General features: G+C 44.9%; 1 protein-coding gene across 2 annotated transcripts in view; it reads left to right on the top strand.

Annotated features, from left to right (window-relative positions):
- The window catches only part of FRMD3 (FERM domain containing 3), a 347,210-nt gene that overhangs the window by 254,890 nt on the left and 74,911 nt on the right, over positions 1-17,409 (top strand). For both annotated transcript variants that reach the window (XM_061426014.1, XM_061426013.1), the window contains exons 9-12: positions 1,654-1,717; positions 3,057-3,145; positions 12,787-12,861; positions 13,174-13,242. In XM_061426014.1, coding sequence (XP_061281998.1) covers positions 1,654-1,717; positions 3,057-3,145; positions 12,787-12,861; positions 13,174-13,242 — 297 coding nt within the window. The remainder of the gene's footprint in view (positions 1-1,653; positions 1,718-3,056; positions 3,146-12,786; positions 12,862-13,173; positions 13,243-17,409) is intronic.

The following is a 17,409-nucleotide window of genomic DNA, read 5'->3' as shown; positions in this document are numbered from 1 at the left end:
GAGCACCTGCCTTCCCTTCAAACCTTCTCTACAAGAATAGAATCAACCAGCTCATGTCCACTTTGCTTCCTACACCTTCTGCTCTATTTTTATGATCAGCCTTCTCTTCCTAAGAACGCTAATTTGCCTAAATATCTTCCCTACCTACTCTGTCATTGCCTTTATTCATGTCGTACTGTCAGTTCACATCTGTGCCCACATACTCTCTTCCTCCAGAATGAACATTCTCAAACTTTCGTGTGTCTCTAATAAATCACTTAACTGTCTGAGTCTCAATGTACTTGTTCATAAAATCGGCATTCATTATATCCAACTACTTTTCAGGAAAGAAAGGAGATGGGGGAGAAGGAAATGAAATAGTGTGTGTGAAAGTGACTTGATTTGTGAACTAGGATGTTTTATAAATACATAGCATGGTGGGTTACCTACTTACTTCTCTGTGTCTTCAGTATTTGTAAAGAAGCTCTGATGTTAACCACCCTTCACTCCATTCTAGAATAAGTTCTCTAAGGATTTTCTGACTTTAGGGAGCATGGGCAGGGCTTCCCCTATTCTCTCCTACAATTACAAAAGGCTTGAGGGTCCTGCAGGGTGTTTGATCCTTAGGTACTACTCAACTCTGGAGTCCATGGGTTAGACCTGTGCATATTGATTGCAAGTTTCTCCCCTTGGAGCTTTAGTTTCTTCCCAGGTCCACTGAAGAGTTGAGATGGACAGTCCCCAGATCTTCTGTTTCTAGGTTCTAAATCTTGGTATTTCTGGTGGGATGTTGTCATCCCCATCTCTTCCAGCCGTGGCTTAGGAACACATTTGTAACAGCCATGTACATGTTACTAAAATAAATTTTCTTCCCACGTTAAACCTAGCGTTGTTTTGTTTTGAACATCCACTGAACTTTATCCCTCTTGCAAATCCTCACCACAGCTTAAAATGACCTCACTGTTCTTTTTCCCCAGGAAAAGCACAGGGGCACATATCACTGTCCTAGGAATTAGATCAAAGGAATAAAAATAGAATTCCCTCCTCTCTTTACACTTATCTTCTTAACAAGGAGGTGACCTTAGGTCTACATTTCAGGTAGATTTTAACTGAGCATCTCCTTTAAATGAAGCCTCAAGTCTTTTGACTATAGTTCCTCAAGGTATCCTTATAGTTTTGAGCATTTCATTATCTAACAAAATGGTTCATGTATAAACAGGGAGGGCAGAAATGAGAATTTTGAAATGTGGTGCATGTCTTGGAGATGGATGTGAAAGGATACAGATATTGTGAATCCATATGGTTTCATTAACCAAATCTGAAATAACTATTACATACTTCCTACCTCACAAAGTGGGTTGGCCAATTAATATTGGTCATTAATATTCGTGAAACCTCTAGAGCTCCTTGGAAGAAAGGTGCAGCTTAACTGTAAAAAATAAAATAAACAATTCTGAGCTGCCTACATTTCCTCTCTTGGGAAAAAAAATTGCTGTAGAATTCACTTGGGGGCTCTTCCCTGCTCATTTGGCCTCCAGCAATAAGATAATATCTTGTTTCATTGCTGTCCGCTTGGCATTTGTGAGTCAGATGGATTCCTGTGGGAAAGCGGGTACCTTAATTAGCTGCCACTTTTTGTTTTTCTTCTCACCCAAAGAGATTTTCTTTTCTTAGGCCAGATGTCTGCAAATTGAAGTTTGAAGGGAAGACATTTTATGTGATTGGCACCCAGAAGGAGGTCAGAAACTGCTTTTCTACTGTCTATTGTCGGGTGTGCATGCATGTGTTTGTACATGCGTGTGTGCAGGTGTGCCTGTGCATGAGAAAGTTTCAGGTATGACATGTGCCTGTAGTAATGTAGCCCCCAAAGACCATGATGTTAAAGTTTGTGATAATACCGGAAATTTAGAGGTAAATAACACCAGGTTTACACATTTAAGAATTAATCCAGTGAACATTGCTGACCATATACCCCTGTGTAAAAACTAGGTTGTGATAGACTTGGGCTTTCCAGTGCCTCAGATACCTGCAATGCAGGAGACCCAGGGTTTGATCCCTGAGTCGAAAAGATCTCCTGGAGAAGGGAATGACAACCCACTTCAGTATTCTTGCCTGGAGAATTCCATGGACAGAGGAGCCTGTTGGGCTACAGTCAATGGGGACACAAAAAGTCAGACATGACTGAGATACTAACACTTTAACTTTCATTGACTTGAGAAATAGCTAATGGCTCTTCTCCCTACCTCTATCAATTGCCAGAATACAAAATTAGGAAACAAATTAATAGTACTTAAAGATAGACATCAACCAGTGTTGATTAGAGTTTTATGAAAAGTATAAGTCTTGGGAATTTTAAAATCAAGGAGTTACCACATGTAGGTTGGGTTTATCATTTGAGAGGAGGCCATTACTGAAGAGCCTCAGAGCTCAGTCTGAAAGTTTCTCAATTTTCTTGAGCCTAGTGTTTAAGCACTAGCTATTCAAGAACGGTGAGCAAATTTTAAAATTCATCCAAGTATGATTGAGAGGTAGGTGATGCCTGGAGTGTTGAGAAAGATTATGAAGCTGTTCTTTATCCAAAACAGGACCTGGAGAGGTTAGTTATATCTGCAAAGGGTGAGGGAAGGGGGAATATGATTTTAGCATCTTCTAAGTACATAGTAGAGCATGCTGCTGCTGCTGCTAAGTCGCTTCAGTTGTGTCCGACTCTGTGCGACCCCAGAGACGGCAGTCCACCAGGCTTCGCTGTCCCTGGGATTCTCCAGGCAAGAACACTGGAGTGGGTTGCCATTGCCTTCTCCAGTGCATGAAAGTGAACAGTGAAAGTGAAGTCACTCAATCGTGTCCGACTCTAGTGACCCCATGGACTGCAGCCCACCAGGCTCCTCCATCCATGGGATTTTCCAGGCAAGAGTACTGGAGTGGGGTGCCATTGCCTTCTCTGATAGTAATGCATAAGTTACTTCAATTCTGTTTGATATGCCATGGGATACAAATAGGTAAATTCTTAAAAGAAAAATATGAAAAACTTAAACTGTGTTTAATGTGCCCTTAATTGTTTTGTTATATTTTATTAGAAAAAAGCCGTGTTGGCATTTCATACTTCAACACCAGCTGCCTGCAAGCATCTTTGGAAGTGTGGGGTGGAGAACCAGGCCTTTTATAAGTAAGTCACTGTTATTCATTTAATCATAGGTTTGAAAAGCACTTCTGGAGTCCTTTATGTTTTGTAAACAGCTACATATTCATTTCTTTTAATATAGTCCTTTTTTATTATATTTAAGTGAGTTATAAATTTGTTGCATTGTTCAGAGTGACTCCCAACCACTGTTGGCCTGACCATGTCTTGAACTTTATACTGGGTGTTTCCTAATTGCTATGGGCTTTTGGGGGGAGGGGCATTGTTGTTTCCATTCAACATGTCACAGGATCTGTTTTTGGTTGGTGCCCCCCTTAGAAGCAGACCTTGGGAAGAGCTTAGTGCAAATGGGGTATGGTTACTGAATGTACCAATAGGGGAGTGGAGGAGGGAGAGGGGAAGCAAGAAATACAGGGCATGATATTGAGTAGTTACTACTGTGAGCCACTGGACTCAGCTGTGTCTGCTGGGCAACCCTAGCAGACTGCACAATGTGCCTCAAAGTTCTTCCACTGACTGGCAAAGAGGTTGGTCTGTTTACCTACCAATTCCCCATTCATTTTAGTTTAGGGACACTTACAAGGGTAGAGTTAATACTTTCTAGCACTTCTGGCTTACTCTGAGTTAGGTTGTATGTGCTCTCAACAACAGAAAAATAAACCTTAGGCAGAGAGTCACACATATTCCTGGTAAGAAGGCTTCAGTGTTTAGAGATGAGAGCCAAAGGTTTGTAGGTAGAATGCCATCAGGGTCTTCTAGGATCGTAGAAAGTCAGTGCTGCATAGAACTTCAGAAACCATCCATAAAGCTCTCGGGTTTCAAAAGAGGTTCAAATTTAGGATTTTTCCGTAAGTTCTAGCTTCTCCTCTTTGAGATCATTACTGATTGGAAGAGCAGTGGTGATGGACGCAGTCAGGAGCCTAGCGAGCCCTGCCTAGGGTATCAGCACCACTCACCCCTGGAGTTCATCCAGGTGGATTTTGTTCCACTCTGCCACCCTGGCCCCCTACACTGAAATAGTCTTACTTATTAGACTCATCTGAAACTGCTGAATCTCTGATCATCCTGGGCTTTGGCTTACAAGGGCCTTCAGGAGAACGAAGGCTGAAACAGTGTTTTTCAAACCCCTTTTAAGCCACAGAACTCTCTTCCTTACACAGGAAGTGTAGACAAAGCCTATGTAAAAAAAGATAAAAATAGAGAAGCTGTGCTGTTGGTGGGGACCAAGTTGGGACTGGGGACTAGAGACCCTTGACTCATTGCTCACTGCTCCACAGGAGGTTGGGTGACCAGTTGTCTGAGTTTGCCCATGACTTTCCCAGGTTTGGAATGAGAATTTCCAAGTCTTGGGCAGATACTATCAGGAGCATAATTTGAAAACGCTTGGATGAGATGATTCACAAAATGCTGTGCTTCTAGGAATGATGATGCATATCAGTAAGACATCAAGGCATCTGTGAGTCTCCTGCAGTGTTTGAAGACTGGTAAACAAAGAATAGCTGATGACCTCTGAAAACTCAGCATGTCTAGACCACTCCATTCACATGACAGCAGAGAGAAGGAAAGGCAGACAGTCCGGTGCTCTTAGTCTTAGTTGGAGCCTACACATTTTTGTTTTTGTTTTTAATCATTAAAAAAAAAAATTGAGATAATACTCACATACTATAAAATCAACTGTTTTAATGTGTAAGTTCAGTGGTTTTAGTATAATTCACCAATTTATGCAACCATCACCACAGTCTGATTATTCAGGACATTGAATAGTTTTTGCACATGTATTGTTTTATCATGAGTGAGAGAGTCAGTTGGTATATGGAGTAAAATAAATGTAAGAACACAATTGAAAAGAGGGGAGAGAAAGCGGGAAAACCCACAATCAAAGGAATCCATTTGGGGCATTTGGAGTATGCTTATTATCTGGCAGCTAACAAAGTAGTCTGACAATTCTATCACTGAATGGGCCAAGTAGGCATATCAAAGATATCACTTCCAGTCATCTGTAGAAGCTTCAGAAGACCCAAGGAGTGTAACTGTGAGAACAGGTGGCACCATACAGAGTTGACTGGGTCCTTGCGTCAACACCTCTGCCAGGCTACCCCATCTCTCCCATTGAGACTTCTAATCCCTAATATTTATCCTGACCTGAGATTTGCCCAAACATTGTGTTCCACCATTATCCCATAATTATCCCTGTTCCTTAAGAAAGAGGAAAGATATAGCTTATCCTGACCCAGCAGTGTGACCTTGAACCAGTGGCTGGCCACATCTGGCTCATCTGTTGAAAGGAGGGAGCTCGGACTCACGTATGATTTGCTTGTATCACTGTGGCCTCATGTTAAGAATAATGGGCTTTGGAGGCCAACAGACTTGGGTTTGAACCTTGATTCTGTTGCTTACTAGTCGTGTGACCTGAAACAAAACAATGAACACTTTGAGCCTTATTTTTATTTTTCATCTGTAAAATTCAATTGGTAATCCCTGCCCTGCAGTGTCTAGTCCTGCCAGGCACACTGACCATCAATAAGTGGTAGCTGCTGCTATGACTATGATGACTCCCTGCTCCATGAATGGGGAATGTTTTCTGAGTGCCAGTTGGTTGCAGAGCCCAGTCCCTTTGCTTCTGAAGGGCTCTGACTCTGTGAAGCTCAGAGCTTCCTTCACTGCCTGCTTCCTTTCCTGGCCCTGCTTCCAGCTGATCATGGTTTTGGCCTTCATGATATGGGCCGGCAGAGCAAGGCGCTGATCTTTTTTTTTTTTTTTAATTGAAGTATAATTTCTTTACAATGTTGTTAGTTTCTGTTGCACAACATGAATCAGCTACACACACACACACACACACACCTCTTGAGTCACCCCCTCTTGAGTCACCCCCCGTCCCACCCCTCTAGATGATTGCAGAGCACCAAGCTGAGCTTCCATTGCTATACACACAGCAGCTTCCCACTAGCTATCTATTTGACACATGGTAGTGTACATATGTCAATGCGATTCTCTCAGTTTGTCCCACCCTCTCCTTGGCCACAAGTCTGTTCTCTATGTCTGCATCTCTATTCCTGCCCTGGAAATAGGTTCATCAGTTCTACTTTTCTAGATTTCATACGTATGTGTTAATATGCGATGTTTGTTTTTCTCTTTCTGTCTTCACTCTGTATGGCTGACTCTGGATTTATCCATGTCACAAAGCCCTGATCTTGTTTCCTGGGTTGGGAGTGGTTTGTTTCCTCCTTTGCACTTCACCTGTCATGAGAACAGGGAGGCCCCATGGCCAAGAATTCCCCAGTATGCTTTTAACACATGAATGTGCTGCTAGTTGTCAGCTGGCCCGGGGCCACCGATCAGGTTTGAGAGCCCTGGCTCTGAGATCTGCTGCCTGGGAACGGAGCCCAGAAACAGAAACTCTCCCTCCTGCTCCAACCCCCTGCGGATCCCCAACACAGACTTAGACAGTCACCATCTGAGAGCATCCTCCCTGCCATGCGTTCTGGGTGCTGCCACCCCCAGAGCACTGGGATGTGCCATTTCTGGACACTGATTCCCTGAAAGCACACTAGATTCCCTACAGTGTCTCCCTGGTGGTTCTTCTGATGAATCTGTCTCACACCTGCTTTAGGCTGAGACAGTGCTAGGCACTAGGGACACAGTGGAAGCTCAAATGACACTCTCTGTCCCCAGCTTTCTATGGAATTTTGTGCAGGACATAAAGGTATCCCTAATAAATTTCTTGTCTGGGTTAGTGTGCATTTTGTCAAAGAAACAGTATTACACTTGGTCGTCAAGGACCCAGAGTATCTCCCTAAACTGACACCTTTCACACTTCAGTGAGCATGAGAGTTACCCAGAAATCCTGTTAGAATGTGGATTCTGGTTCAGTAGGTCTTGGTGGGGCCCAGGAGTCCAGATTTCTAATAAGCTCCCAGGTGATGCTGTGCTGCAGGTGTATGGCCCACACTTGAGTAATGAGGTTCTAAACCAGAGATCCTCAGCCTGACTGCACATTAGAATCACCTGGGGGAACTTTTAAACAATAACAACATGGACCCTACCTGAGACCCAATTAATTTGAAATCTGAGTCCTCACCAAAATGTGGTCACGAGTGTTCATAGCAGCATTCTTCATCACAGTTAAAACAGATGCCCATCAACTGATGAAAGGATAAAGGAAAGTGGTATATCCATACAATGGAATATTATTGAGCCATAAAAGGGAGGAAGTACCTACTGATTCCTGCTACAACAGGGATGAAACTTGAAAACATGATGCTAAGGAGTGAAAGAAGGAAGGGACTTCTAATAGGTATTGGGAGGTTCTTTTGAGGGTAATGAAAATACTTTTTATGAATCTCTAACTTTGTAAATTATACTGAAAACCACTGAAGTGTACAGTCTAAAAGGATGAACATTATGTTATGTGAATTATATTTCAATAAAGCTTTTATTTTAAAAATTCAGAATCTGGGATGAAGGATCTTGATGTTAGTAGTAATATACCTTTTCCAGGTGGGGTGAGCCTGCAGCCTAGGGTTTCATGCTCTAATCTTGTGATTCTCAAAGTTTGGGTCCCTGGACCAGCATCAGCATTTCTGGGGAACTTGTTATAAAGGCCTGGCTCAAACTCGGACTTACTGAATCAGAACCTTGTATTTTTGAAAAGCCCACCCAGTGATTCTGATGCATTCTGAAGTATGAGGACCTGCATGGCCAAGACATTATTTTAAAAATACAGAAAAGCCTGGGTTTGCAGCCTGGTTCCCCCAGCTTCGATGATATGACCGTTGTTAAGTGAATTTACCCTTCTGTGCCTCAGTTTCCTTATGTAAGAACGTGGATTGCTTCTTCCTATGAGAGAGCTGTGAGGATGAAATAAATTAATGTATTTAAAGTGATTTTTAAATAATAAATTAGTGCATTTAAGCACATGGTAAAGAATCCACCTGCAATGCAGGAGATGGGGGATTTTTCCCTGGGTTGGGAAGATACCCTGGAGGAGGAAATAGCAACCCACTCCAGTATTCTTGCCAGAGAATCCCATAGACAGAGGTGCCTGACAGGCTTCAGTCCATACAGTTGCAAAGAATCGGACGTGACTGAGCAACTGAGAATGCAGTGTGCTTTGGATGGTGAATGGCGCCTAGTAGGGCTCAGTAATAACATATATTGTTATTACAGTGATTACTCCAGAAGCTATAAACCACAGGGAAAAGGGAAATTGTATTGTTAGTTCTAGAGGTGGCCTTTAGAGCACCAGCCAGTGTCTCCCCAGCACCTAACCTGACCTCCATCCTCAGCTCCTGTGGTAACAGGTACCAGAAAAAAGCTGGAAGCAGGGGTGAGTGGGGGCATATTCCTGCAGAGCTGTGCTGTGTGTACATCAGATGACACTGATACTCAGAGAAAGCTTTATCTGTTCCAGGCACTGTGAGTATGTATGCACATCTCACATTTAAATGTGAGTATCCCATTTAAATCAGACTTTCAGTGTCAGGACTGGACAGAACTCCGTAACGCCATGAGAAGGGGTCTCTAGGTAGAGTGACTCTGCCCTAAAAGTTCTAGGGGATTGCGGGGAGAGTTGTGACAGTAGAAAAGAGAGAAATGACGAGGCCACCATATGAATACACAGGTGTCACCCAGTCAGGTGCTGGTCAACTGGGGACTGGATTTCCCTGTGAGGTCAGAGATTTGAGAATAGCCAGTGCTTCTGTGCTGAGGTTTTGATGAGTAGCTGGAGCTGGAAGTGGGGAGAGGGAAGACCAGAAAGGAGGCTAGAGGAGAGGGAACTGCTACTGCTACTAGGCTGTGCCCGCCTTGCCTACACTGGGAGGAAGGCTTGCTCTGGGCTCATGGATGAGAGAGCCTGGGAACAGAGAGCTGGAACGGGTCAGCTAGAGCTGGAGCCTGAAGCTCTTTTATTTGCCTTCAGAGTGTTTGACATGGTTCCCGGGTATGGCCACAGCTTAGAGAATTGGCTTTGGTAGCTCAACAGTGAGAAGGCAATGCAGAGGTTTGGAGAGTGATATCAGGGGTAGGGGAAGGGAGAGAGGGAGGGAAGGTATCATATAATGAGCAAGGAGTACTTAGGTGTTTTCAGACCATTTCGTCCCATTTAAGGCTTCCCAGGTAGCACTAGTGGTAAAGAGCCCACCTGCCAATGCAGTAGACAAAAGAGATGTGGGTCAATCCCTGGGTTGGGAAGATCCCCTGGAGTAGGATATGGCAACCCACTCCAGTATTCCTGCCTGGGAAAATCCCATGGACAGAGAGGAGCCTGGTGCGCTACAGTCTATGGGGTCACAGAGAGTCTGACACAACTGAAGTGACTTAGCACTTCTTATTCAACCCTCCTCAGAACACTATGAATTAAGTATTCTAATATCATCATTCTTTAAAAAATTTGTAAAGAAACTAAGGCTCAGAGAAGCTACATGACTTGACAAAGGCCACAGGACCAAAAGCAGGAAAGAATCCTGAGCTCCTGCGTTTTGGGGTAAAATGCCACCTGGGAGTCATTCAAGGAGAATATGGGGACGCCAAGGTTCTCTGATGCAAGCAGGCGGCCTTGGAATGACTGCTAGATAGGCGGGCCCCTATCTAGAGGGACTGAATGAGCCTCTCCAGTGATGGCTCCTGGGAGCTGGTACTCCTAACCCTGCTCCAGCATCTACTGATGTACAGCCAAAGGTGGGCACAACTGCATGCGTGTCCTGTGACCCAGCCACCTTTCTCTTGCCTTCATTCATTTCCTTCCATCCCGCTGTCCATTTCCCAATTCCCAGGGGTTTTGTGAGGTTCACGCTCTCAGAATAAATTCCCCTGTTAAAACTCCATAAAAGATCTCAGCCCAGACATTATCAGGCGTCTCCCTGAACATTTGGGGGAGGGCAGGGGATTGGTGGTAACACTCTGGATAGAGTGTCTCTGAGCCAGTGAAACCACACAAATAACCGTCGAGGGCACTTAGCTGTCAGAAGAAGCCAATGCTTTTTTCACTCCTCTCATCCTGACCAGACAGCTATTCGCTTTCTCTGTGAAACATGCCTTGTAGCCAGTTTTCCTTGACGTACTTGGTGGGTTTGTGTAGATGCAGTGGAGCGCTGTGAGGCCTCCCACCAAGAGGCTGTTCTGAGGCAGTGGCCTCTGCATGGGACTTGGAAGGGCAGGAGCTGAGGCTGAACTGGCGAGAGACCACCCACTGCTCCCTAGACAAGCCCCTGTCTATGGAATTGCTGTGCTAGCCACACCTCCATAAAATGGGTACAGAGTTGAGTCTGAATTTCAAAAACTACAATTAGGACTCCTAGTAAGCTTTTTTAGCAGTTGATCTTGCCCTGAGCATCCTTAGGAACCTAGAGCAATAACAACAAAACAGTAAAAAAGCAGAAACTGCTTTAAAAAGTTTCTTCACCTCCTACCTCTGAATACTTGGGAGCAACAACTCTGCTGAGATGGGAAATGTGTCCAGGCCTGTGACTCTCTGGGGCTAAGATTGGAGGTAGGGTAGCAAAGAGGCCCAGACCAGGCACATCCTCAGGGGAGGAGGCACAACGATGCTGACTCCATTAGTGATGCTTGCTGGGCCATTTCTCCTCTTGAGTGCATGTGGTCCGTAGTCTGGCTTTGGCCAGCAGCCTGTCCTAGGCATCTAGACCCCTCTGCGGTGTGGATTTCATGTGCTCTGTTTATCTTTAGGGCTCCCATGCTGTCTTCTCTGGGCCCTGCCTTGACAGGATTCCCTCTCCCTGGGCTTGACCCCTCTCCTGCCTATCTTGCTCTCTGGATTCATCCTTTGTAGCCAGTACTCTTCTCTGTGTGTTTGGATGGTTTGCAAAAGAGTATTTTTTGTGACTTTACATTGTCTTGAGGACAAAGACCGAATCTTTAACAAGGACAGCTCGAGGTCAGGTCCTACTAAATTAGTGGGGAGAATGTGTGAGTGAGACTGTGTAAAACAGTTGTAATAACAGCACTGCTACTGCTGCTAAGTCACTTCAGTCGTGTCTGACTCTGTGCGACCCCATAGAGGGCAGCCCACCAGGCTCCCCCGTCCCTGGGATTCTCCAGGCAAGAACGCTGGATGGGTTGCCATTTCCTTCTGCAATGCATGAAAGTGAAAAGTGAAAGTGAAGTCGCTCAGTCGTGTCCGACTCTTCGCGACCCCCTGGACTGCAGCCTACCAGGCTCCTCCGTCCATGGGATTTTCCAGGCAAGAGTACTGGAGTGGGATGCCATTGCCTTCTCCAATAATAGCACAGGAAAATGCATATCAGATCATCTTAGTTCCCCCAGTGCTCAGGGTCTGGGCTTTTACCTGTTGGGCCTTCTGCCTAGAACACAGCCACCACCCGCCATGTTAACACCTTCCCTGTCTTGAAGGGGAGATCTCTTCCTTAGGCCACCTTCTGTGGCCCCCAGATCAGATCAGCACCACCCCCATACTCTAATTGCATCTTTTTTTTCATAGCACCACTGCTTGTAATTTACCTTTGTTCTCTTCTTTGTGGGGTTTCTAGATGAATATCCATTTCCCTCTGGGCGTTACATTCCATGAATGCAAAGTTTGTGTCTTGAGCTGTGTGGTGCATAGAGCAGAAGAGACACTTGGTTGATAGTGCTAAGTGATTGAAGCCAGGCTTCATGGACTCAGGGATGGAGCTCACTGCCCTCACCGAACCTTCCAGACACAGCCCTCATTGTGTGATTGTCTCTACTTAGAATTCCATAGAGCTCATTGTTCTGTTTGTTTTTTTATTAAGATTTTGTAATGACCAATAGTTAAAAATGATCCTGAACTCTGTAGACCCAGTCTTTCTAATTTGTTGGGTTTAACTGCATCAGGCTCAAGGTGACTGACTTTGAGGTGTCCTGAGGTATCACAGGAATCAAATGCCCCATGTGTGGCCTCTGGACTGCCCATGTTCTGAATTGTTCTTTCAGAGTGGTGGTGTTTTGCTCGTATTTACGGGAAGGGCTCAGAGGTGCTGAATCAGGGCTTGGCTGGGCTTCTGCTCCTCATGTATCTTAGTCATCGACCGGTGTGGTTTCTTTTAAAGGGCACTGGGTCATGGTGGCTTAACCCATCTTAATACTCAGAAACCAGGGATCATTTCCATGGTGATCATTTCCATGGCCCCTGTGCCATCTCCCAGAAAATACACCGTAGGTGAGTTCTATGTGACATGGGGAGTGACCTGTGTCACCAGGGAACTGCTTTCTGCTGCAGTGCTGGCAGAGCTCCAGGCAAGAAAGTCTGCCCAGCAAAAAAATGTAATGATGCCCTCTGCCTGAGCCCACTCTCTTCCTGTCACTGCAGCAGAAACTGGGAAAGAATCCCTGATGATCATCAATATTTCCTGGTCCTTTTTGCAGATCATGACCTGGTAATAGATTATGATACCAAATGTGTGGGTCACCAACAGCGTATACAGTAATGAAAAGACATCAGATAGAAAAGACCAGATTGCAACATACATGGTGAAAACATTTCTTTCAGGGGTGTGTGTGTGTGAGTATGAGTGTGTGTGTGTGAGTATGAGTGTGTGTGTGTGAGAGAGAGATAACAGTATAACATATCTCTTTCTTGGCCATCAGAAATATCTGATTACCACACGTTACAGCATGTTCCACTTGGACTTTGCAGTGGTATACCACCTCTGCTCTGCTTTTTCTTACAGGTATGCAAAATCCAGTCAGATCAAGACAGTGTCAAGCAGCAAGATATTTTTTAAAGGAAGTAGATTTCGATATAGGTGGGTACCCATGGTTCCACTTTGATGATGGGGTTGGGCTGGGCACAGCCTTTGATGTTGGAATATGGTATTGATACTTGTAAATCAGTGCACTTTGGCCCATACCCCAGTTTGGGGGCTCCCTTTCCACTCATCTCTTATGCCCACAGGATCTCTCAAACTCTGTAGTAATATCCCCTCATGGAGGAGTAGAAGGCATGGATTCTTATTGGGTCAGATCACTGTGAAGTTAAAAAAAAAAAAGTGCACACACCCCTCCCCTTCCACTCTGAGCATCTGTGCACAGACGCCATGTTTCTGTCTTTTCTGCAGCGGTAAAGTTGCCAAAGAGGTGGTGGAAGCCAGCTCCAAAATCCAGAGAGAACCCCCAGAGGTGCACAGGTGAGTGGGGTGGTCCCCAGGGCTCTGGGAGGTTTCTGGGTAGACAGGAGGGTTTCAAGGCAGACTTCGCCAAATCCACTAAAACAATGAAGGGAGCAAGGGCACTAGCTGCCTGGCCCTGTGTTGTTTTCAACCCCGGTTCCAGGCACTCCCATCATCCCCCTGGTCTCACTCAGGTCTGCCCGGGCTCCATTATGAGTTACCGGCTCTGCAGGGAGTCATTGCCCTGATTTGGCCTGGAGTATCACGTGAACAAGCAGGAAATGTGTGAGGCGTGGGTGAGCTGGGTTGTCTCCTGAGTCCGTCATCCTGTCCTCTTAGAAATGCTGTCTGCCCTTGCCTCTGTTCATCACTCATGGCCAGTTCCCACTGGTTCAACTCCTCCTAGACTATTTCACATGAGGGGGTAGGGTGCCCATCGCTCATCAGACCTTTAATTCCCCAAAGCCACTCAAAGGAATGAAGAACTTAGTCATTATCAGGACAAGGGTGTGCTTCTCTGTTAACATGGCAATATTTGTAATTCTGAGGAATGATAAATCTTCTCTTAACCATGCTGGACCTCTTATCACCACAGTTTACACAGATCATTGTACATCCTAAACTTCAAGCATGCTCCATATCTAAAGCTGGACATTCTCATCCTGATTTTCCTCCTTTTGAAGGCAAGATCATCATAAAATATATTCTTTAGGAAGTTTTCACACACTGGTGGGCACCAGTCCTTCCTTCCCCACCTTTGAACTTGGATTCTCCCTTAGGCTGAGATTTTTTGCTCAGCCTTCTCTATCTCCAAGGTGATCCAGTGAGCTGGGTACCTCTCACCTGGTCCTTGGGGCCGTCAGGCAGGAGGAGGCCACGGTCTCTCAGAAGTGTAGCTAAGCCAGCCAGCGTAGGCACCCACACAGGCGAACAGAACTGCAGTCAGAATGAAATCTTGTGCAGATGTGTACAGAGAATAATTCGTTCCTGGTTTGGGGTGATCCAGTGGGAGCTTTTCATACTGTTCATGGAGTTCTCAAGGCAAGAATATCGAAGTGGTTTGCCATTGCAGGGAACCACGTTTTGTGAGATAGGGAAGCCTGGAGTGCTACAGTCCATGGGGTTGCAAAGAGTCAGACACAATTTAGTGACTGAACAACAAATGGGAAGCTGTCACATGCAAGTCTGCAAAGCAGTCTCTCCTGCTTTAAGAAGCAGGAGAAAACTGTAGAGTGAGGGAATCAGGGGTGCCCTGGCTGGGACCCCTTGGTGCAATGCCTGTGAAAGTCAGAGTTTACCTGTTAATGACAATGGTCATTTTTTTTAAATAGCCTTTTTATACCTCCTTCTCTGCCTCCAATTGTGGTTACTCAGTGAAGCAGAAACAAAAAAAGAAGAAATAATAGGACATATCATTGGAATGTTTCCAGATTCTTTGGTCTAGAAAGACCTCAGGGATCACCTTGTTCAATGCTTCTATTTTACAGATAGGGGAACTTGAGTCTTGGAGAAGTTAAATGGTTTGTCTGAGATCATAAATATTTTGGTGGCACAAGTAAGCCTAGAACTCAAGTGTTGTGCCCCTGAGTCCTGTGCTCTTTTCTCTGTAGTATCTGCTGCCTAGAAAGCCCCTGCATTCTCCTAGAAGCTGGGGGGCAAACCTACCCCAGGGGCTCAGCTTGGGTTTTATTCTTCCAGCTTGGAAGCATGAGTGTTTGATCTTAAAAGAAATACTCGATTCTGGGGAACCCCCTTGAAGGCACAGACACAAAGTAGCAAAATGTTTTTAAGAGTATACTTTCAGAAAGACCTATTCCAAACATGCAAGGTTTTCCAAAAGCCCATAGTTACTGTCTACAGAGGGTTAATGAGATCAGGAAAGAATATCTTAAAACATTTCCCTTTTAAATTTACGTTTGCATCATTTGTGAGAATCAAGCCTTCCTAGATCAAGGCTTCTTAAACCGTACCTTGCACAGGGATCATCTAGGGTTCCTGTTAAAATCAGATTCTGATTCGTGAATCTGGCATTTCTAATGTGCTCCCAGATGATGGCCATGTGGCTAGTTCATGGTTTGCACTTTTGAATAGCCAGACTCTAGATTACTGGTGGTGGAGGTGGTGGAGGGTGCAGATTCACCCTAGTGAAAAGTGAAAAGCTTTTCCTGGAGTGGACTGAGACACCAGAGCAGATGAGAAATGAGGCATCCATCAATTCAATTTATAGTTTTTCTTTTCTGGAATCTCCTAAAATCTCCCAGAATATTACTGCAACCAAAGTTCTATAGGCCCTTTCAGCACTGATTCCCATGCTCTTTCTCGCTGTTCCACTCCCTTCTCTCACATGCTTGTGAAAGGAGGCCTCTCTGGCCCTCAGTTCTTTGGCAGTATCTCTCAAACCTCTGACATCACAAGGAAGAACTTGTTTAAAGTAATGATACAAAGTACGCTCTGGGAGGACAAGGCTTGGGTCTATCTTGGTTACCACCATCTTACCCACCACTTTACACAACGCTTGGTCAAAGTAGGAGGTCAGTAGACATTTGTTGAATGAATGTATGCACTGGGAGTGTGGGATGACAGCTTTACCTCTACTTTTCTGAGACTTGAGATCTGTCCGTGGTGCTGCCTTGGGGACCTCGCCCTCCCAAGAAGTAGCACTGTGGTCGGAGCCAGGGTGACGTGTGTGCCACTTTCAGCAGCTACTTCTTGTTCCTTCCCAGTAGCTGGCTGCAGGGCAGGAAGTTGTTTCTCTGGAACAATTATCGTATTTTCAAATTGTTTTGACATCTTTGCAGTGGCTGTCAAAAGTGAGAGTATAGTAGTGAGCTCTTTCTCTGGCAGTGCTCAAGGGGCTCTGCTCATCTAGAACAATGACAAGACTTCACTTAGCTTTCTTCCCTCTCCCTTGAGATTCTCCTTTTCAAAGTATTGCCAGTTCTTGGACTTCTACTTCTGTTGATGTGTGTGTGACATAGAGAAACAGATGCAGACTGAAAACATTGTCTTGGGATTTTTCTGTTTTTCAAAAAGAGAAGATGCTCACTCTCATGTTAGCTCACTGATCTTTGCTGATGACAAGATCCTCAACTGAAACTCTATCAACTGGCTACTTGGTGAGAATTACCTGCCCATTCCAGGGCCCAGCGAAGTAGAGGGCTGTAGCTCAGAGTTCAGATTCGACTCCTTAAACTACCTGGGCATAGAGCCTCCACCAAGGGATTCCCAAAAACAGCACTCGTACCTGAAATGAGCAACAAGCGAGGAGTCATGAATGGGTCTAATCTTGGCTTTGTTGCTGTGGTATATGTCCTGCATAAGTCAGTGTCTCAGATCATCAGTTTGTTCATCTATACAATGAGATTCATGTATCCCTCCCCAGCTTCTAGGTTTTCTTATGGGCATTAAAATTATGAAGTGCAATAAAAATGAGGTGGTGATATTATTATCACTGCTCATCCAAAAATGGGATGCTAGAATCTGAAAGACACGTTCACATTGAAGTCTCTTCAGATGGAGCTTTTGCTCACAGGCCAGCACTTCCTTTTGTTCCAAGGAGTGGTGGCCTTAACTCCACAAACCTTGTATTTGTTGATCAATATTATGCCATCATTTTTTGAAGCCACTCTTAGAACACACTTTCAGTTCCCGAAGGAAACTGTTCTTCTGAATAGAATCCTTACAGCAGTTTCACTCAGAAACTTCTCTATGGAGAATGCTCATGAGTGGGCTGCAAAGCAGGCCTGGCACTTTGGCAGAGTCTGCTGGCAGGTGGCCTCTGAGAAGGAGGGGCCACAGCACAGACGCTCACCTGATAGGGAAAAGAAGAGCCTCCCTAAAGGCTCGCTGCGGGTCCCTCCAGGTTGTGATCTACATTGTGATTTCTGGAGGAGAACCTTTGTCAGTTCAGCTGGCATGCATGTTCAGAGATGGATGATTCGGAATTAGTTTGTGCAAGAATGGAAAATGGGCTTTTCAGAGGTCAGAAAACTAGTCTGCACACACAGCATGTGCTTTGCAGAACTAAGACTGCAGTCATGAAAGCCACAGGGCCGATAGAAATCCCATGAAGATCTCAAAAAAAGAAAAAAAGAACCTTTCTACAATAAAAGAAGCCTTCACTCCTGGTGATTTTAATCTCCCTCTTCCTCCTCCCTTCCTTTCTTCCCCTGTGAGGAATCCCTG

This window comes from Bos javanicus, chromosome 8 (assembly GCF_032452875.1).
Source record: "Bos javanicus breed banteng chromosome 8, ARS-OSU_banteng_1.0, whole genome shotgun sequence".
Lineage (NCBI taxonomy): Eukaryota > Metazoa > Chordata > Mammalia > Artiodactyla > Bovidae > Bos > Bos javanicus.
This window is presented reverse-complemented; position numbering and strand designations above follow the sequence as displayed.